The sequence below is a fragment of the Cydia pomonella genome, chromosome 15, assembly GCF_033807575.1.
Source record: "Cydia pomonella isolate Wapato2018A chromosome 15, ilCydPomo1, whole genome shotgun sequence".
In the NCBI taxonomy this organism is placed as follows: Eukaryota; Metazoa; Arthropoda; class Insecta; order Lepidoptera; family Tortricidae; genus Cydia; species Cydia pomonella.
The window spans coordinates 6,449,879-6,472,309 of record NC_084717.1 but is presented as its reverse complement, the minus strand read 5'-3'; the positions used below and the strand labels follow the sequence as shown (position 1 = coordinate 6,472,309).

Below are 22,431 nucleotides of genomic sequence, written 5' to 3'. Positions count from 1 at the left end.
TAGTTAGGTTAGCTGGAATATAGTTGTTGGTGGTAGAGTCAAACCGATTTTTAAATGACCGCCTGTACCACAAGTCGATATACATAACACATCAGATTTATAATTTAGGGAAATTATTTTTTTGGAATTAATATAAATAAATAAATATTATAGGATAATTTTGATCATCTATAATGCAATCGAAAAAATATTTGTCAGCAGCATAATCAAAATAAATAAGTACCTGTATAGTATAGTGGCTACACTGGCTACGCATATATGTACATATTATATCAAAATATCCGTCAAGGTTTGGATGCTTTAAACACAACTCCAAAAGACATAAACGCGCTCAACATACAAAGATGACTTAGTGGCATTCAAAATATAAAAGTTTTATCTAAATTAGATAATTGATTCAAACTCATTTGCAGCGCATCTCGTTTGAATGCCGCTCCAAAAATAACTGGCAGGTTGAACGTACTACGCGACCTTGATAACGGCACAATTAAACGTGGACTAATAACTATAAGTGCAAAATAAAGTATATCGACATCGCACTCGGATTGGTAACTAGCTCTAAAAGTCTTACAGCTTTTGAAAAAATTACCCTATGAAGTATTATCACCAGCATTCAACATAATGGATACCCTACGTTTTAAAAAATCTACAAAACACGAGCATAAAAAACAATCTGTCCATTGTCGTGACGATATATCTCCAATTACCAAATTCAACCCAATTTTTCCTTATTTTAAAATAAAACATCGACAATCGGTCAAATCGTTTGCAATTTTGATTTTAACTCTAAAACGGTTATCTATTTGTCTATGGAATACTGCATTAGCATAGCCGTCACGATCCCTTAGCACAAAACGTCTTAAAAGTCAGTAAGTGTGCCAGGGCGGTTCGCACGGCGGCGCCGGCGCAGCGCAGTGCACGCATTATGCCAACTGGGGCACTGGCACTGTACCATTAATGCCAGTGGTTTCGCTGACTGTGGGCATTATGGCAATAGCTTTTGCTTTTTGCTTATTTGGGTAAAGATGGTTACGATGAAATGCGTTTTTTATTGCTTGACTATGTGTATTTTATTTTTATTTATGCATGAATATCTAGAGAATGTAGACTTTGATCAAACTAAGTTGACATGTTGAAGTAATAAGACCACATAAGAAAGAAAAAACTCATGTAAAGTGAAAGGGCTATCGTGAATTGTTTTGGTTAAAGTACTTACCTTCATTTCATAAACTACATTGTTAATTCAATTCCGAAACGGGAGACTAATAGAAACAACCTTGTTTCTATCATATAAGTAAGTATATTCAAGTTCATATAGAATAGGTACCACACATTTCTTGTTTGTGAACAGTGTACTTAAATATTTTTTTTTTTAGTTCATTACATTATGACCTCTAGAGGGCTCCATTTAATGTGATGTCACTAAGCCTATAACAAAGAATAAAGTAAGTCTATAACTCGCTTATAAATAATCAAGACGTTTCGAATGACATCTCATTTTTCAAATTATAATGGATACCTACTTTAGAAATCATGAAGAAACAGATGAACATACATACATATTAACATACAAACTAACATACATATCCACATACATACCGGTCAAAATCATAACTCTCATTTTGCTTTGCCGGCGTCGGTTAATATAACATCAAACGTTTGCGTGCTAAGTGGAAAAGCTGTATTTTATGCACTATACAAACTATCACAGCACAGACGCATTGTCACTCCACCTCCATAAAATTGTTCCCAAAAAGACGACAACGGAACGCTCCGCTGCATACTACCGTTCAACGTTTGGTACAAATGGAAATAAGATAATGACCATCGAACTGCTAACACAGTTCCGTAAGCTCTCAATTACTTAATGCAATGGAAAATAAAGTTACGATTGTGGAGAAAACAAATGCTTTATAAGGTATAAGTCAGGACATTCGAAAATAACTATAACAGCATTTAACCTTCTCAAAGTAGTGACATAATAAGTTTAACGGTATAACAACGATATCTTCCATATAAGTATTAGTATTTTGGTGTATAATAATTGACCCAATAAGAGTATTTGGATCAAAAAATAGTTGTTAAGTGCTCACTGATAGATTTTTATGGTACCTACATTTCCTAACATGGCAAGTGAAACAATTTTTGGCACCACATTTCTACCCTGCTTAACGCAGCGGTAATCAAATTGGAAAACTCATGCAATTGTTTATCTTGTTCTCTTTTAATAAGGCCTTTATTTAAACGTTTTTTTTTCTTAAGATAAGCACAGATTTGTATATCTACATGTATGTAACTAAAGCAATATTTTTTATATTATAGAAATACTTCAATCGGAAATTCTTTTCAAGTGCATGCAGAATTTAAGACTTGGATTCGAGAAAAATTGTTCACACGTTTTCTCAGAAATATCGGTGATACTTATTAGCGTTTATCCTGGACATCCCTGCTACCTCCTCAGCTACTGGTTGGGAGCCTAGTATCCGTAGCACATTCCACACTCTGTATATACTTATTGAAAATAAGTGGCATCTTATGGCGTTACAAATAAACACTGTTGACACTAAGAAAACGAATGTAAAAGTAACTCTGTCTGACTGTTGTTTGCCTTTTAACTCTTCACGATTAAACCACTGAACTGATTTAGAAAAGATAGTTTGAGGCCTGTGAATAGACGTAGGATAGATATCAATCATCATACTAATTGGACGCAGGCGAAGTCGCTCGAAGAAGCTAGATAAAACTAAAAACTAACTAAAGAACCTCCAACACTTCCATTAAACATAAGTAAGACCCACGTAGACAAGAACCATAGTCAAATAAATGTATTAATTCGTATGAGACTTACAATGCCACAGACAAACACAATGACATAGAACACACATGTTAAACTAGTAACATTCCTCCTTTGCGTCGAGGTTTAAAATAGTTTTCTCTTAGGGTCACTTCTGCGTTCCGGGGTTGGCTAACTAACTCGGAGTTAACATATTATACAGTACAAATAGTACAATTTAACCCTGTATAACCGGTTAACTCCAAGTTAATAGGTTAACCTTGTAGCACGCAAGTGGCCCTTAAAGAAAATAAGAATATACTTGTTTATTTTCGTTATTCACAATAGTCCAAAAGTCACCACCCCTCGTTATCGCATGTCGGTCACACGGTTCACGACGACGATGTAAGTCACATAACAGCCACCACGCACGGTGGCGGGTGAGATGACTATCTCCCACGTACTTTGCCGCAGATCACCTCAACTACTAGATAGAGCATTCACAACTCGCGATTCTTAGGTATTTCGTACTAATTTAGTGAGCGCGGACAGTTATTTTATTTCTTTCGCGTCCACTTTTACAACCTTAAAGGCCAGAATACATCGGCTGCGTGTGCGTAGACGTGCGAACGGCGTGCCGTCTCTCATAATAATCTGTATATTACAACGCGCACGTGCACGTGCACGTCTAGGCACTCGCATCCGGTGTGGACAGGCTTTTAATAAGGTAACGTTCTAGTGCTCGTGCTCAATAATTGACAGCCTGCTGTCACCTCTAAGGACAATGACTTAAGTTTGAAGATGACACGTAAGTACTGGGACTGTGCCGAGCACTGTAACGTCTATCTTTCATATACTTTTTAATAAAATAGGGCATACAATTGCTTTAACTCAATAGCCTAGTTTAGGTATTTTAAATTCTATCAACTCTCAATAGTCATTACGCCCTGGCGTGTACAACCACTGCGTGCGTCTCATGATACGGGCAAGGGCAGCATCCGCTCGGTGTACCCCTTACTACATTTCATTTAAGTGTCAAAACTCTACGTGCTGGCATTGCCTCCGCGCACGTTTCCCAAGTATCCGGAACACCATTATCATGATGGGTAAAGAAAGACACAATATTGGATAGTCTTCACTTTAGACTTCTCATTATGTGGCTTAGATATTCAAGTTTCCTCGTTAACGCACAAACACTTTAGGAGTCGGTGACTACCTACTAAATACACATTGACAATGAACCATTCACAGCGTGTCTATGTTATTCGATCTTATATTGTCTGTCTGTCCATCTAGATTGCTAATTGCATGGGAAATGTGTGGTATCTAGATTATTCATTTACGTACACTATATTTGCATTATCTCGATCGTGTCAGCTTACGGTATTCGAAATATTTTACACCTGTATCATATTTCATTAGTAATGTGTTTAGATATCCTGAGATTAAGAATTCTAGCCCTTTTACGTGTCTGACATAGACGACCATGTTTTTCGAGAGTATATCTGAATCACTTCAGTACCCCTAGTGTAAGTAAATTCGATTTCCAAACGTGACGTACGCGTTTGCGTTTAGTCTCATTTTGTATTGGATTTCGAACGAGCGCGCCAAGCGGGACGTTTTGGAAACTCAAAATCCTATACAAAATGAGACTTAACGCAAACGCGTTCGTCACGTTATGATGTCGATCAAAGTTACACTAGGGGTACTGAATGTCGGATAATTACGAAAATGGAATTAGATATGACGAAATTGTTAGGTGACAACTAAAATTTACTAATTACTATCACAACTTAAGAACCATAGTGAACCATGGCACCTACTACTGTTCTTTTTGTTTAATAATGTTTTTACAATTAGTGAGTTGTGGTTGTCACCTGACGAAATTGTGGGTTATGGAAATACACGACATTCGAAACTGATTAAAAAACCTGAAAATTATTCCAACTCTGATGTAATCTTGTTAAAAGAAGATGATGAAAAAACACTACTGCACATAAATATCTCAATTGAGCAGATTTCCATTGCCTTGATGGCATTGGAAATCTGCGTTACCTATAATTACGTTTCCAAATCTCGTAAACTCACTGGATCCTCACAAAAGTTTCACGCGTGAGCTAGTCAGGGCACGTTGCTTAACCCAGGTCTACTGACTACAACCTACTGGGCACTTATGCAAGGCTCGTGTGGATACAATATCGCCAGCGTATCTCATTGGGGTATCGCTACTGTGAGGAATTTGCAATGTTTTATTGCTAAGATTCTCTCTTCTTATTAACGTGATCGATTCACCTAACCCATATTCGTCATGACCATAATTAAATAAATAAATATTTAGAGATAATCTTACACAAATCGATCTAGCCCCAAACGAAGCAAAGCTTACACTACATATAGGTATTAGGCGACGATATACATACATACGTATATGGATAAATACATACTTATGTATGTACATAGAAAACATCCATGACTCAGGAACAAATATATGTGTTCATCACACAAGTAAATGCGCTTGCCGGGATTCGGGACACTACCCACTAGGCCAAACCAGTCGTCAGTCAATTAGTAGGTAGGTAGGTACTCTCCTGTTACACCGCGCGTCAAACCTACTTTACATAAAAAAAAAATCTTCGTTTTTCATTGTCAGCTCCATCTCGGATTGATGGCAACTGTTCATCGCATATCTGATCGTATCTCCGATCCGTTTTAAGGAGGTTTTAAACGTTAAAACCATATACACCCTCCACACACCATAACAAACTTTTCAAAGTAACTAAGTCTAATTTGAACGATTCCGGAATGACTCACTCATAACTGGGAAACAGGTAAGTTGCTAATTATGGAAACTAAATAGATAAAGCTTAAATTGACGATGATGTATAGATAACAGTAACTTTACAATTGATAATCATACTTTTTGTTTAATTGCAAATCTGATTAGTTAAAATGTAATGTGAGAACAGAGTCTTTTATTAGGGAGAAGATGGGATAATCGTGGGTGTTTTGTTATCCGAGCTTTTTACAAGAGTTCTTTGGCTTATTAAATCAATTAATAAGCTGACACTGTTTCCACAGCCCGTCGCATTTATTACCAGATTACACCCTACGCATCACTTAACAATGGAGCCAGATCATTGCTTTACAGACTCACTTTCTAATAAAAAAACAAAAAAGCATCGTGTACTCGGAGTGCGAAAAAAAGTATTGATAGGAACGCTAGTTTGTATCTAATTTGTCTTTAACGTAAACTGGTCGTCACAAATTGCCAAATAGCTTATCAATTGTGCTGTGGACATTTAATAAATGGGAACCAATTGGCGTTAATGAAACGCCTTTCACCTATTTCCCTGAACAGACACTTACCGATGACTGAGCGTATTTTGATGGACACTTGCGCCCTCGAATCGGTTTACTCAAAACTTTTTTTATGATTAAGTGAGAGTAAGGCCATTGGGCTTTTTACGGTTTTCGTTATTTTTAGCCCATTTTGTTTATGTGTCAGCTGCAACTTGTAAAGATGTTGAGTGCTGCTTCGAACTTTCATACTTTCGAATAGATCAGCCATGTGTACCTATAACTATATATGTATCTACCCAATCTCCCACCAGCCAAAAAGTTTTTTTCAGAAGATACAAAGTTGTCACAGGTTTCATGCCTTCTTCTAATACCATTTTATTAGCTAAGAACCAATAACAACTAGTGTCTCTGTGAGCTGTAGACCTCGCGAACTCCCATGACTCACGTCAAAAAAAACTATTTAATCATCGAACCTGCTGAACACGCTCTTTTCCAAAAATAAAACAGCTAGATCGATTTTTCACCACCCTAATTTGAGCCATGTTACACCATTACATCGTGAGGTACATAGGTACATGCTTGTACACATAAGTATTGCTTATTTACTTAATATCACAGTGTAATAAAACAGGTGAGCCGATTGTTATTGTGTTGTTGTTAGATAAAATTTGACTGGTTTGAAGAGCTCCTCATTCCAGGCGGAATAAACCGAAATAATAACTTGTTCCGAAAAAAAAAATGACGTAATTATCATATATTATAGCTATTATATAAATTACGAAGATACTATGCAGAAACCTAACAAGGAGGATGATTTTTTAGAACATACGATGAAATTGCGCTTATATTGTTCAGAATAGAAAAAAAAGGAAAAAAAATCTATACACCAAATGTTATCGCAATCTGACGAAAAAACCAAATTAAAAATCGGTCCAAGTGTGAAAACTTTCTTAAACGACGGTTGCAGAAGAAGCACCACCATAGTACTAATTTACTTGGCCCGTGTTCAATAGGACGGTCATGGTACAGATGATTTTCGTAATCCAAGTTTGACATTGAGCTACATAACAATAGAGATTTGTGGGACCATTAAACACTATGAAAGAGTGCATAGTACGGCTCTCATTGTTTCGTATTCGTCACTTGTGGGACTGGTACGGGAAGAATATTATCGCGATTTATACACGACAGACACTATCCAAGCCTTACACAGCCATACATCAGGGTTTTTGGTGCGGGAATCTTTTACACTAGCTAATAAGTAGGTTCAAATCCTGGCTCGTACCAATGAGTTTTACGGAACTTATTGTACGAAATGTCATTTGATATTTACCACCAGTTTTTCGGTGAAGGAAAACATCGGAAACCTACATCTGCGAAGAAATTCAAAGGTGTATGTGAAGTCCCCAATCCGCATTTGGCTAGCGTGGGGACTATAGCCCGAGCCCTCTCGCGTACGAGAGGAGGCTTGTGCCCAGCAGTGGGACGTATATAGGCTGAATTATTATTATTTAATATGTATTTAGGTAAGCACTGTAAAAAGAGAAACTATTTTAACATTTCTAGGCACATTTGGAGCTTACTACCTATTTTTGATTCATAGTTTGGTAATTATTTTACAATAAACATTTTCGCATTCATTCCCGCCAAAAACCCTGCGGTATGCACAGTAAACAGTAACTTGTAACAATCACAAGTATGTACAGTCAGCGTCAAATACTTCGTAGCAGTCAAAGTAGCCAAATAGTTCGGTACACCATATATTTAGTATGGTGTACCGAACTATTTGGCCACTTTGACTGCTACGAAGTATTTGACGCTGACTGTACCTATACGTATACAATATATTATAGTTCTTGTCAATGTAATCCACGATGACGCGCAGATGTGCCAAATCTAACCTTTAATAAGATGACAATATGAGTCAAGGCAGGCGTCGTCGTGAATGACACGATCTATAGTTGTTGTTTTATATCTACTTAATTGTAAAAAAAAGAATTGCTTAATTCGCTCAAATAAAACAAATGAAGAATACACCTAAATAAAAAACAAATTAATTTCGCATTTCAGACCTAAACTCTAAACATGACGTCCGATAGGATGAGTTAGATGCACAGTCAAGGTATTAAATATCGATACGGACAAAGTGACAAAAATATGTACACACTACCTTAATATATAGGCAATAAGGATGTGTATACATATTTTTGGCACTTTGTCCGTATTGATACTTAATACCTTGACTGTACATACATTTTACCTATAATTATCGTCGCCTAGTACTCATAGTACATGCTTTACTTAATTTGGGACTAGGTCAATCTGTGTAGATGAATTAAATATGAGATGTAAAAATGAACTTACAGGATCTTGTTCGCTACCATCCGTCTTGAGGGCTTCTCTTGTCTCATTCTGAAAAAATGAAAACACAAATGTAAATAAGTAAGTAAATATTCTTTATTGCACCAATAATAATACATTTTAGGGTGAAGGAGGGAACAGTGGTTTTGTAGAAAATAGCCGGGTACAGTGGCTCAAGGCCGTTCCGCGTATATGGCTAGAGCCACTGTACCCGGCTATTTTCTACCAAACCACTGTTCCCTCCTTAACCCTACATGTAAAACTACAAAAGAAATTTTAAAGACAGAATTTTATTGCTATTTTTATTCGCTTTACGATATTGACTGAATGACGAGGCATTATACTTAAATATTTAGTCGAAAACAGACAATAACGATGGAAGTCATCAATTTGTCACTCATTATCTTTCTTTGCCGAAATAAACCTCAATATCTGCTCGAGAAGAGCGTTACTGGTGTGCTTTCGAGTGACGATATACTTACCTATTTTTGCAGGAAATATGTGATCACACGCGATACAAATTAACACCTCTTCAACATAAATTGAAAATTGAAAGAGCTGGCAGATTTCTCCGTCGAGGAATATAAGCACGTACCTTTGCGATAGACGTAACTGACGGTTCTGGAGGGTCGTCTCCGGACCCTTCGTGTACTTCAGTGGAGCTGGATGAACTGACAGACACCACGGAGATCTCAGTTGATGCCTCTGAGGAATCTTCTTGAGGTACCGCGCAGTCAGCTTGCTGTAGGTACAAATATGAGTTTTTCTAACAATTAGTTATCCTTTTAATAGGGTTTAACAGATTGCAATGATAAAAGCTTTAAGTATGGAGAAAAATGAGCGGAAATATTTTCGATACATAATTATTGAGGAAATAAATAGTCAATAAAATTGTATTGGGCATGTCTCTTTAAAATTTACTTCTATTGTAGAATTTGCACTTGAGGGAGATTCGTGCAAGGAGGAGGTGCCCGTGTCCTTTTTCAGTTCAAAAATAGGGCCACTGACAGATCATATTAAGGTTAAATTTCCAGTAAAAAGTATACTTTAAGGTACTTACTCTAATGACTAGAAGAACACTGCAAATCACCAGCCACCTGGAACAAGAAATACTGTTTCAAATACAGTCCAGTAAAATACATGTAGGAAATAAATACATTTTACTGGTATAAGTTAACGTACTCATCTTTCAATAGTGTCAGTGTTATTATTGTATTAGTGTATAGACGAAGAAGAAAGTTACGGATTAAAAGAGCATAGTTTTGGAAAAATCAGCCCTATTTCTAAGGTTCTAAGAGCGTTTACGTAGGCTTTCATTTAAGTGTTGTACTATGTTTCAGAAATGGACTTTAGGTTCAAGGATCAAGATACCTTTTTATAAAGTACTAAACAAATCGCCATGAAAGGAATCCGTCGTGCTGCAATATCAGGGCTTCTGGGTAATTGCTAAGTCATTCTAGCTGCAGGCGAGTCATGCGATCAGTTTCAATAAGTATCTGTTGAACCTTTAAGTGGGCTTAATCTAAAAAAAGAGTCTAATTAATAATCTGTTATCACATAATTTTTGACTGAAATCAGTGTGTTGAGATTTATTAAACATATTAAAAATAAAATACAACATTCCTACAATACAACATGTAAGTATACCTCCTAGCAAGCAGAGTTTGAACGATTTGCTTCTTGAGGCGTTGTCTGCGGTACAATATCATTAACTACTGCCAAATAAGCATGTTAAATACTTACTAATCTAATCGAATACAAAACAATTACTAACATTTAATACTTTAGATGCATGTCAAGATCAGATCATAATTGTGCTCTGTGACACACATGAATATTTTTTTTTTATGATAGAGGAGGCAAACGAGCAGACGGATCACCTGATGGTAAGCGATTACCGCCGCCGATGGACGCCGTTTATGAAACGATAGTCCTAAGGATTTAAAGTATAAATAACTCAAAACTTTATGGTGGTTTTTCGAAAAAAAAAATGGAACAGTTTTTTCCCAAAATGCTCGTGTTACTAAATATATGTAATATGGGCCTTGTTGTCCGATTTAGATTTTTAAATTAAAAAATAGTTTCACTGTCCACACCTGATCCCTGCAAATTCCGTACAAACTTAGCTAGGATGGACTCTAATAAGCAATGGGAATACACGAAGGCATAATGACAGGGCGCGGAATTGAATTGTCTACAACGATTGCTGTGATTGTTCGACCACGTGCCGCTGTGGTCTGTGGCGTTTAACTCGTATACCCTGCATCTTGTGGTCAGATGTTCAAGTTATATTTATGTAGGTACATTTGTGCAATATTAAAGTGAATGATCATTTTTAGCTTTGGGTTACTATGGTAAAATTTTATGTGAGCCTTTTTCCCATGGGCTGTCCCTGTTAATTATTGATCAAGTGATTTGGAAGAAAAACAAAACTATAGTGAGGTTCTTATAGATATCTATTGTTAATATTGTATGTAGGTAACCTACCGTTGTCATTCAGGGTTATATTTACCAGAAATATTCCCGTCCACCTTGGCTAATCGTACATCACTCAACTCTGATGCTGCATTTACTTGATGATGAAACAAAAAATCAATCAAGATTTGTTCTACCGTATAAGTGCGTCCAGACCGGCTTGCTGTTTGCTAACGCCATATAAATACATCAGCTTAGCTGATAAAACCATTACAAATGGTCAAGGTCAAAAAATGTAAAACAGATTTAATTTTTCCGTCCGCAATGAACGCCGTTAGAAGCTGGTGTGAAGAATGGACCCTTCGTCATGCCGATTAACGATAACCATCCGTTTCCGCGTTTACTAATTACTTATCTTCGCGAGCGCCATTCCACATTGTTTTCGGCAGCTCGTGATATCGCACCACCAGACTCCACCGATGTATGTTTTGTTCATCGTGCAGTTAGTATATCATTGTACACACACACAACAACGAATTATAGGAAACCATGGTAAACTTAAACATTTAGCTATTCACATCACATAAACTGACGTGTTGAATTTGACAGGGTGAAGATTGCTTATGCACTTATTTATGCATTAATCCTAATTTATGGAACAACATGAAAGAGCCTAACGTTTAGGACGTCGTAGCCAGACCATTGATAAAAATTCCATTATAGAACTTCATGATATGATTAGATTAGGTTGGACTTTTCATGACAAAGCCGATCATTACATGAAATGATTCCCTCATCATGACATGACCAATTCTGGGGCATTCTTAAAAAAAATCATTCTCCTGGCTATGCATATTCGCAAATTCCCAGGAGATTCCGCTTTACTAGCATCTAATTTTTGGTGACTGTGTAACCCGTACCAAATGTCATACATATTCGTTTACTCGAAAAAGCCCTTTAATAAAGAGAAAAAAATCAGCCAAAACCGTTTATCGGAATCTCCTGGGAATTTGCGAATAGGTATAGGCCAGGGGAATGAGATTGGCTATTAGTTAATATTGATGACGCTTCGCCAAACCGACCAGTGTAAACGTATGCCTTCAAATTTTGGTGGGAACCATGTTAGGCACGAGTGGCATAATTAGTTTGCTATCGTTTGTCACGGTTTGATTCGGATCACCGCTGCGAGGCATCGGGAAGCCCGTATTGTTTGGTTGTCAATTGAAAATTAAGAAAATTGAATACAAACATTTTCCGGGTATAAAGATAAATTAAAATAAAGATATTTATTTATTAGGACATAAGCCAACGCTAAGTTTATTTGGATATATTAGTCTTGGTTACAAATTCATTTACTGTAAAAGACACTTCACCTACTTCATCTTTCTGATTTTACCAATTGGTGGACTGGTAGAGAATGCCTTGAGGCATTAAGTCGGCCATTTGTACCTTCATGAATTGTGCAAAAATGATTAAATAAATAAGCCGAAAATTAAAAAATAATATTACAATATAAATACATAGGTCAAAACTTTCTGTATATTTCCTTTGGACATTAGGACGTTAGAAAAGTTAACGTATTTGTATATTTTTTTCTAAGCCTTTTATAGGTAAGTTTAGTTTTATATTATTTTGTTTTTAATTTGTTTCCTTGTTATTATCAATATTATTTAGATTTCACTTTAGATTTAATGAGGTATATGATATTGTGTGTTCTGTCTGTAAATAATTCTTGCAATAAACTTAATTTATAGACTTTCATCATACACAAGAAGATGTAGATGCGCCCAATACATTCCACGACTCATCTCTTTCCGAGCAGACTCTAGCAGGTTTTAATTTTAATACGCCCTATAAGGATAAAATAAGGCTTTACATACACAGGAAAGTCGCGTAATCTAACTCATACTATAAAAGTTATTGAACCATACTCGTTTCGTACAAGCAGGCACTAACGGATTGGTTAATATTTACTTACGCAAACTCATTTGAGTTTGTTATGACTATAAATGTGAAATCTCCTATTTTAAAGAGTCATGTTTCAATTATGCAAATGAACAATATCTCCATACTATAAAAAGGTAATTTTTTTAAACAATGGAATTCACAAACAATTCAATCCAGATCCGCTCATCTACGTATGGTACTTGGTAAAAAAACAATTGCAAGAAAACACCAACAGTTATTTGCATTATCTAGAATAATTAAAATTTTAAATTTAACTTAAATCTCGAACTGGGGTCGGCAACCTTTGGCCGCCGAAGCGTTACCCGAGTATCCTTTATTCGAGAAATTGATTACTGGAGGCGCGACAGCGAATCATTGGTTTGCGTAAACAGTGGTTTGTCTGAATTACATCTGTTGGCAGTTTACCGAACTTGAGTTCCAATGCTCCACCTGCCTCACGGGCCAGAGAATGTGCTTTTACAACTTTTAAGCTAGCCCAAGTCACTTTGATTCTTTGTTATATACTTTGATATAAAAGCCAGAGATAATAGCCCTTTTCTTTTTCTACACGTATCACCAATGCACAGTTAACGCGCATTACCATATTATGAAGATGACTTGAAAATGTCCATAAACTAATACCACCTAATCGAACCTACTTTTGCACCAAGACCTATTAGAAACAATAGAAGTTTAGAATAGGCCCTAGGCCGGAAAGTGTTGCATTAATGACTGGCCGAGACAAAACAGTAGTTAGCGTTAGCACGTCGTTAATCAAAGATGAATGGTGGTGTCATAAAGCATCATAGCTGTGCCTATTAATGGTGCATAAATTAACGCTTTTTCAGGCCTCAAACCGAGAGATGTCCATGAGATATTATTAAGTGCCTCTCAAACACAGGTAACTCTCGATAAATTAATATTTATACCGAACGTTTCTAGACCAAAAATAATAGAGATCACGGACTGTATTAATTAATAAAAGAATATTTTTTAACTTGTTAACGCGCTGACAACCTCTGAAAACAATTATTGCTCGGCCATGTCGGTGGAAAAACGCATAAAATTAAGTATGACAAAAACGCAGCGACAAATTCTGATGTGACCTTACAAAGCATCCTTTAAATAATGCATAAAATGCGCTTTTAATATTTTTAGATTGTGGTTAAAGAAATTTATTTTCTCAAAAGAAATTTAACATTTCACTTAAGAAAATACAAGATATAAATACAAAATATGAGTGAGCATGCAGGTAATTAACAAATTAAAATAACTAATAAGTAAAATTAGAACATGTCATTTACGAACATTACATGTAAAAATAGGCACACGAACATATATATATACTGTCATATAAACATGTGGGTGTATCTAAATTAAATACAAGTTGCTTATTTTTCACTAACTACAACTAAATTCTGGTAGTTACAAGTACACGTATTATTACATTAACATTAACGTTTTTTGTCAGCTTTTTGCATTTTTTATTTCAAGAACGATTTTTTCTGCTTTATTCGGCACAACCAAATCCACGATTTTTAACCATATACGAAATGGTAATAAACTATAGGATTAACTTCGCACCAAACTCATTTTTATCAAAATAACCTCAGTTTACAGTTCGTTAAAATCCACAAATGACATTAAGTCGTGTAACAACCTACGGCAGGGCACGGCAACCTAAAATCGCAATTCTCCAAATATCGGCCATATCTGAACTCTGACCGGGCGTGACCGCGGTCACAATTAGTCGTAACCGAACGTAACCGATTGTACCCGATTCCGAATCGTTAGCTCAGTTATAATCGTTCGGTATCGTGATCGGCGGAGTAGGAGCCGTTACGATCATCCAGTGACACGCTGGCTTTTGCAACAAACTTATTTATTGGTGTATTTCCATTTTTTTTGTCATAATCGAATTCAAAATCAAATCATCGAAATATGTTGAGGCATCTCTCTATCGCTGCAATATGCAAGAACGAAAGAGACGCAGATAACGACATTTAAGTATATTTCAGATGTAGCAGTATGCAGATGAGTCTAAATTACAAACATGGCTTAAATCACAGACCTATCAAGGAACGGAATCACTATTAAACACTATCAAATGAGTCATTTTACTAACCTTAGCCCTATATGTATAATTTTTTCCCTTTTTTAAAACATAGAACTGTACAGACACACACACACACACGCGCATACGCGCACACGCACACACACACACACACGTCAGCCGTTTTTCTTTTCTTTATATAATATTTAGATTTTTTACATTGTCATTTTCTTTCTTAGTATTATTATTGTGTTTTCACTTCTTCTTAAAGTACCTGTTCACTAAACAACCTGTACCAATTTCTCCGGAGGAATCGCTGAATCCTGAGTCACAGGCTTTGTCCTAGTTCAGGAAACAGAGGCTCAATCCAAATGGAACTGTTACAAACCTAAAATAAGTTTATATTGTAATTTAATGTAAGCCTCACATTTTGTATTAGGTTTCAAGTAAATAAAGACTTTATTTATTATTATTATTATTTTTTAAAAGATGTTTGCGGTAGGTCCTCTGCGTTTTATGGGGACTGTCTTACTCAAAAGCGCCATCACTTATGATTAGAGTAAAAAAAAAAAATTGACATATTTTTAGCTTTTTAGGTGTTGTGTATTTTATTATGCCTAAATTGGTTCAGCGCTATTATCGTGAAGAGACAGACAGACGGAGTTAAGTTACGCATCTACGAGTAACAATATATCGATAACAAAATTCAAGAAATACAAGTTTTTATTTAACTTGCTCTGTTGGTATGTATGTATGTATGTATGTTAAATCTGAGAAGCTAAATTTGACCCACGTCCCGATTTCCGATTGAGCTAAAATTTGCATACATAGGAGTATGTAAGTCGGGTGGCAAGGCAATGCAATATTATGGCACCATCAAGCTGATCTGATGATGGAGACAGAAAGTGGCCATAGGAACTCTGTGGAACAGGGCAACCTAATTGTGTGTGGGGTTTTTAGAATTGTCTCGATGAGTATTAGTTGCCTGTGGTAAGAAAAGTACAGTCAGCGATAAAAGCTTGTACTAGAAATGAAATATTTGCCTAAAATTTGTTTATCTATCAGTACTTCCCCAAGAAGACGTCATTCTCGAAAACAATAACGGTACGTTAAAGCTGCGCACGCGTTGATGTCTACGCCTCACGCGCAAAACGATTACATGATTTAGGTACTTAATACGCTAACCAAAACGTTCGGTTCCGACACAGTATGGGCGGTGAGATTCAAAGGCAGGTTGAGTAGAATCAAGGAATTTGTTTTCTGTACCATTTCGAACCCTGTCACAATGTTCGATTAATGAAAGCCCCTATTTCGTATCATTGTTACTGTGTTATGTACGATATTATATAGAAATAAATTTTCAAATAATAAAGGTTACATTAGGTATATATTTAAAATAAAAAATCAAACACGTGCAAGGCACTTTTCGGCCTCGCACCGCTTCCTCCCGGCCTCGCTCGGCTTCCTAGCCAAAACGCCCGAAACCAAGCCGCGGCAAGGACGAGCGCTATGTAACAAATACATAACGAATTAAAAAAAATCTACACAAGCTTTAATCGCCGACTATATTTATGCTATTTTTCTTTACAAAGTTTACTAAAGACAGACCAAGCTAAGTTGGCAGCGATTTGTATAACATATACTGTGCAAGTGTTATCAAAATTGCTGCCAACTTAGCTTGGTCTAACTCTATCAGTCAGTACTTTGTTCAAAAGTCTTTTAGACAGCGATTTTCGCACAAGTCATCTCGGGTATAGGTATATTTTGTATAGGTGCATTAAGTATGACATTCACGCTCTGTCTTTTTATTTATTATATATATGGTAAATCATAGAGCAAAAATAGTAGATTGTTAACCAAGGGATGAAAGGCACTCATCTCTGTCCAGGTAGTTTGGTGCTCGAGCGGAGTGAGAGCGCCAATAGTCCGAGGCTGAAATTATGCCTTTCACCCGAGCTAAACACTCTACTTTTCATTTCGAATACGAGGATAAGTACCTTAATATTTCCTGAGGATAATTTCAATACACGATTTAGGTAAAAGTATCGTTATTTATTAGATAGAGAGTTAAATATCAGAATGGAAATTGTACAACAAATCCATTAAAAACCTAATTGTAATTGTTTATCGTAAAAAAATAAAAACCACTTGGTAAATAAAATGCTCTAGAGCAGAAACTTGTCAATTTCTGCACACGTTATAGAACAACAACGACCCACTTTCAGAGCATAGGAGATTAATTAATACCTACAATTAAGGGAAATGATTGTTTTAACAATGCCTTGAATTTGAACTTTTTTCATATATGATAGCTTCAGGCAAACTATTAAGTAGGTATTGAAAATGTTTCTGTAGGGTTCTACCTCTATCCAGCTAGTTGTTTATTCTAGGAACAGATAGTTTGCCTGAATCCACAGCCTTTGTAGGACATAAGCATGTTCAACTGTGCTAGTAAATAATTTGCTGAGTTGGGCTCTTGATATACATATATGGTTATTGATAGCAAGTATTAAACGTATTTAACTTACATTTATTCAAGTGAAAACATCTTTAGCGGCGCTGTGCACTGTTTGTGATGGGGAAAAAATGTTAAACTCGCGTCAAGGGCACGTGACCGTCAGATTGAAAATTCGTAAGACGGACACGTGACACCATGGTGACGTGCAAATTGAATGTCATCGAAACTTGGTTACTTTTGAAAAATCGTATCTCATTCAAGTGTGACATTTTATTTTCTTCATTATAAAAGTGCTGTCATAACGGTTTAAGAGGTTTAATCTTTGTTAATTGTGTTGTATTGTATCTTTGTGTTGTTGGGTGTCCATGATTGTAGATACAGATACGCAAATTTTTCCTTACCAACAAGTTAAATAACAGAAAAGAAGCGTGATTGTTGACATTAACTGATTGTGTAGGCTGTAGTCCTGCTCACGTCTCATGAATTACCCTGTATGTTATATATTAACACTAAGATTTCAAAATATCTTTCACATTAATCTATTTACGTAGGTATAATAGAGAATTATCGCTTTTTATAAAACTGCAACTTATTTCTCTAACATATCAAAAATGCACAACGTTAATATTCAAGTTTTCACTTCTGCCGGAGTGCAACCAGATTTTTTTTTATTACCATTAGTAGGATCTACGTTTCATTCATTCATGTGTCCTTACACATTCACCCATATTTATTCGGTATTCGCTAATCGTGGTAAACGTGCGTGTGCGCACCGATGCGTGCGCGCCGTTACACCACGCGTCGGGTGACATCGCGGGCTCTTCGCACCTCATCTCTATTATACTGTAACAGTAGCACGCTTTGACAAGAGCGGGCGATTCTGCCTCCGTCTGTTGTCCGCTGTTAAGAATTCAATGCGAAATGGAAGGACTATATATACCTCTCGCGTCGAATGGTCCCGTCAAGTATTTTTGGTTGGACTTAAGTACTATACTGTCGTAGGGACCATTATTCGACATTATAACACACTGACTATGAAATTTAATGTCAAATATTATATTCATGTAGGCAATGGTTAAATAATAAACCTTTATAGCCCTTACTTTTGGGTATGTCTATAGGAAAACTTTTTGATATTTAAAAAAATTAACACATATCAAGAATAAGTGTAATCAATGAAAGAATAAGGATCAAAGTCAAATGGCATTCTATAAGTTTCAATCATGTGTCGAAAGATGGCAGTAAATTTACTGTGGCTACAAAGTTCTCTTTGACAATCCACCTCTATTTCAAATTCTCTTTGGTGGCACTTACTTTTCAATTTGTTTTAGTAACTGTCCTATATCATATTCTCCTGACATATGCATGACTGCCTAAAACAGTAGACTTTTAACGCCTTGGGATAATTTTCGAAGGTATCCCTATCATTAAACAACAGTTTTATACCAAGTTTCATTAACTCATGTTTCATTTTCAATATGAATTACTTTTTGACAAGCAAAGCCAATCCGTTCAACTTATTCTTAACCTCCAGTCTATACACAATAAATGAGTTCGTAAATCTGAGGTCGCCACGCAAATTCGGCGTAATCTCAGAGGATGGAAGTGAGGGCAAATGCTATTTTACAGCGATCAACCGTGGCGGTGCCGCGAAACTAGTTTTTGAAACATTCTTTTTCGTGTGGTGAATCATTCATTGATTGTTTGTGGTAAGATTTTTAGGTTTGTGGACAGAGTAATAACAGTTAATCAGAATGATTTCAAAGAAATGCTCAGACCTAAGAATGTAACACTTTCCATTGTATTTGAATAGCTATCAGCGGTTTTTAGTTTTGTTTGTATAGCTTAATTTAGGGTATCTAATGTATTTGTTCTTGCCCTGGCCTTTCTTCTTAGAATGTTCGATTTGGTTGGAACAGATAATTACTTTCGTAAAACACTTTTCCTAGTTTCGTTGATCATTTATCAACAGACAAAAGTTTTTGTGGCAAAATAAAGTAATTGACAAAATCAAATATCGACATGTCTATTATCGATGTTACCTTATCGCTATAGATTTTTTTTAAATTGTATAAATAGATAGCTACTGCGAAATGCACAACACGTTCGATATCTTCTTTGGTGAAACCATTGGTAGTTTTCTTATTTTTTGACACTGTATTCTACAGTTAACGTTTTTATTCATATAAGTAAGTACTGTAATATATGTAATCAAGAAATTATGGTCCGATTTGGAATTGATTTGCATTCTTGAAATTTCTAGTTAATTTTCAGCAAGTAGAAGTTACATCTTTTAATTATTAATCTATGACTGACTTATCGATAACATATTTGTCGATGTTTCATTTTCTCAAGCACTCGTTATTGCCAAAAAAACTTCTATGTCTGTTTATGATATAAGAGGCAAACGCGCAGACAAATCACCTGATGGTAAGCGATTACCGTCGCCCATGGACACCTGCAACATCAGAAAGGTTGCAAGTGCGTTGCCGATGTTTCACATGGGATGAGAGTACGCTCTTTTCTTGGGTAGTGGGTAGTGACCCTGCCTATCAGCCGATGGTTCTGGGTTCAAATCCCGATAAGGGAATTTATTTGAGTGACAAGCACAGATATTTGTTCCTGAGTCATGGGTGTTTTCCATATATTTATGTATTTGTAAATTATGTATATCGTTGTCTGAGTACCCACAACACAAGCCTTCTTGAGCTTACTGTAGGGCTAGTCAATTTGTGTAATAATGTCCTAATATTAGTTTATTTATTATCATCATCAAGTGCTGGGCACGATTGTTTCACGAATAAATGGATATATAAGGTCATTGCTCCAATGTCAGCTCATATGCATCAATATTCACAAATTCTTTTCAGGTGTAGATATGTATGTATGTAACTAAGTTTGTACGGATCAAATCTTGCAAGTTAAATTTGACCTACTTCCCGGTTTCCGACGAAACTAAAAATTTGCATGCATATGCAAGTCGGGTCACAATGCAATACTATGATACTATCGAGCTGATCTGATGATGGAGACAGGAGGTAGCCATAGGAACTCTGTGATAAAACAACGCAATCTAATTGAGTTTGAGGTTGTTAGAATTGTTTCGATCAGTATTACTTGCATGTGGATGGAAAAGTACAGTCAGCGATAAAAACTTGTATCAAAAATGCATTTTTTGCCAAAAACTAATTAATTTATCTACATACCATGCTAAATAGTAAGTTGAAATTATTATTAAGAAGAAAAAGTATATTTAACAAAGAGGCATCAAACGGCTTGCGTGTTCGTAACATATAGGTTATACCTTGATAAAGTAAATCCTTCTTCCTCGCGTTGTCCCGGCATATATTATTGCCGCGGCTCATGGGAGCCTGGGGTCCGCTTGACAACTAATCCCAAGATTTGGCGTAGGCACTAGTTTTTACCAAAGCGACTGCCATCTGACCTTCCAACCCAGAGGGCAAAACTAGGCCTTGTGGGGATTAGTCCGGTTTCCTCACGATGTTTTCCTTCACGGAAAAGCGACTGGTAAATATCAAATGATATTTCGTACATAAGTTCCGAAAAACTCATTGGTACGAGCCGGGGTATGAGCCCGCGACCTCCGGATTGCAAGTAGCACGCTCTTACCGCTAGGCCACCAGCGCTTGATCAAGTAAATATTTTCATCTCTCTTCTTGTTGAACGTCTGTTAAAATATGTATATTACTTGGTCCATTACGGTTGCAGGCGGTTCCAGAGCTACAGAACTACAAGTGGTTGCCATATCATAAATGTAATTCTTGAAAAAACGTTTTTATTGCAGACTGCATGCGTTTTACGATCGTAAAACGAACTATTAAATACAATTATATTGGACGCGTTAAAACAAAATCGTCTTCGTAATTACCAAAGAGTTCTATTATTACAGATGTACAAGTTGTGAAGTTTAAAAAAAAGTGGAAAAGTTCTCCGTTTTTTTTTTGTTTGGAAACGAAAAATTTCGATGCCTATACAAAATGTAGTCTCCGAAAATTTTCAATGTGGAAATTTCGCAATTTTAATGGTAATTCCAGGCGGCATATCAGTATCCACTATCCAAATCTTCGCGTCAGCATTTTGAATTAGCGTTATCACTGGTCAGTTTCCTTACTTATTTCGTCAATTTGACTAATTCTCCTGTTAAGTTTCATATCGATACGACTCGCTTAAAGTCGTATTGTCAGATTTTTTAACATTGTTTGTTAGTTCGTTATACCTTTAATTTATTCATAAAGTAGAAAATTTTGATAGTTAATTACGTTATTCTAACTCCAGAAATATGAAAATGTTCCTTAGTTATTTAAATGATTATATTTTATAAATAAACTGACCTACTCGTTTAGTTCATATCTAACTAGCCCTTATTATTTGCAATCAGAACTAGCATCAAGTGTATGTATAAAAAGAAGAAAAGTAAAATAAGAAAAACGGCAAATTCCCTGAAATTTCATACTCCACTTACCTCACACTTAACACCATTTTGCACACACTTAGCGTTTCTCACTTTTCATAAAACTGTTATATATCGCCACTGACACAGTTAAAAAAGCAAATTAAAAACAAAACTAACTTTTTAAATTTAATAATGAACGCGTTCGGGAAATTTTCAGCCGCGCGCGGGAAAAGTCGGACGCGGCAGAGCGGGCGGTGTACGCTCGAGTCGGCTCTCTGTTGTCGAATGTTGGACTGTTGCTCACAGCCTCACCGTGAAATGCTCTTCGGACAAAAGCGAACGCCTTAATCACTTCCTAAAGCGAAACCCCTGCGTTTTGAGACGTTACGGTTAATCCGCTTATTGAGACCGCTAATGGCAGTTGGGAAGCAATTAGTGAAATTCTTAATTAACTACCCCGTTAACGTAGTTATGCCCTGTGCTACGAAATTTTATTTTACATGAAATTTAAATATTTATTAATTTTATTTTATATGAGTATGGGTTTTAGGGCAGATATACAGGCTGACTTAGTCAATGATAAGCAACTATTTTTTTTGTAGTGTTGAAAAAAGGTTACTAATTTATTTACGACGTGCATGTATGGTCACCGTCACCCTACAGTTAGAACACTTCCGTCAAATATCGATACTCTGTGACAAGTGTCAAAT

At 36.1% G+C, this 22,431-nt stretch overlaps 1 protein-coding gene across 1 annotated transcript in view; it reads right to left on the bottom strand.

The window, feature by feature from the left end:
• Positions 1 to 22,164, bottom strand: part of LOC133525650 (uncharacterized) — a 44,167-nt gene extending 22,003 nt beyond the window's left edge. Inside the window, exons 1-4 of the mRNA XM_061861978.1 lie at positions 21,791 to 22,164; positions 9,495 to 9,531; positions 9,030 to 9,176; positions 8,438 to 8,485 (exon numbers count right to left, since the gene is read on the bottom strand). Coding sequence (XP_061717962.1) covers positions 8,438 to 8,485; positions 9,030 to 9,176; positions 9,495 to 9,531; positions 21,791 to 21,807 — 249 coding nt within the window. The 5' untranslated portion in view covers positions 21,808 to 22,164. The remainder of the gene's footprint in view (positions 1 to 8,437; positions 8,486 to 9,029; positions 9,177 to 9,494; positions 9,532 to 21,790) is intronic.
• Positions 22,165 to 22,431: the final 267 nt, after the last annotated feature.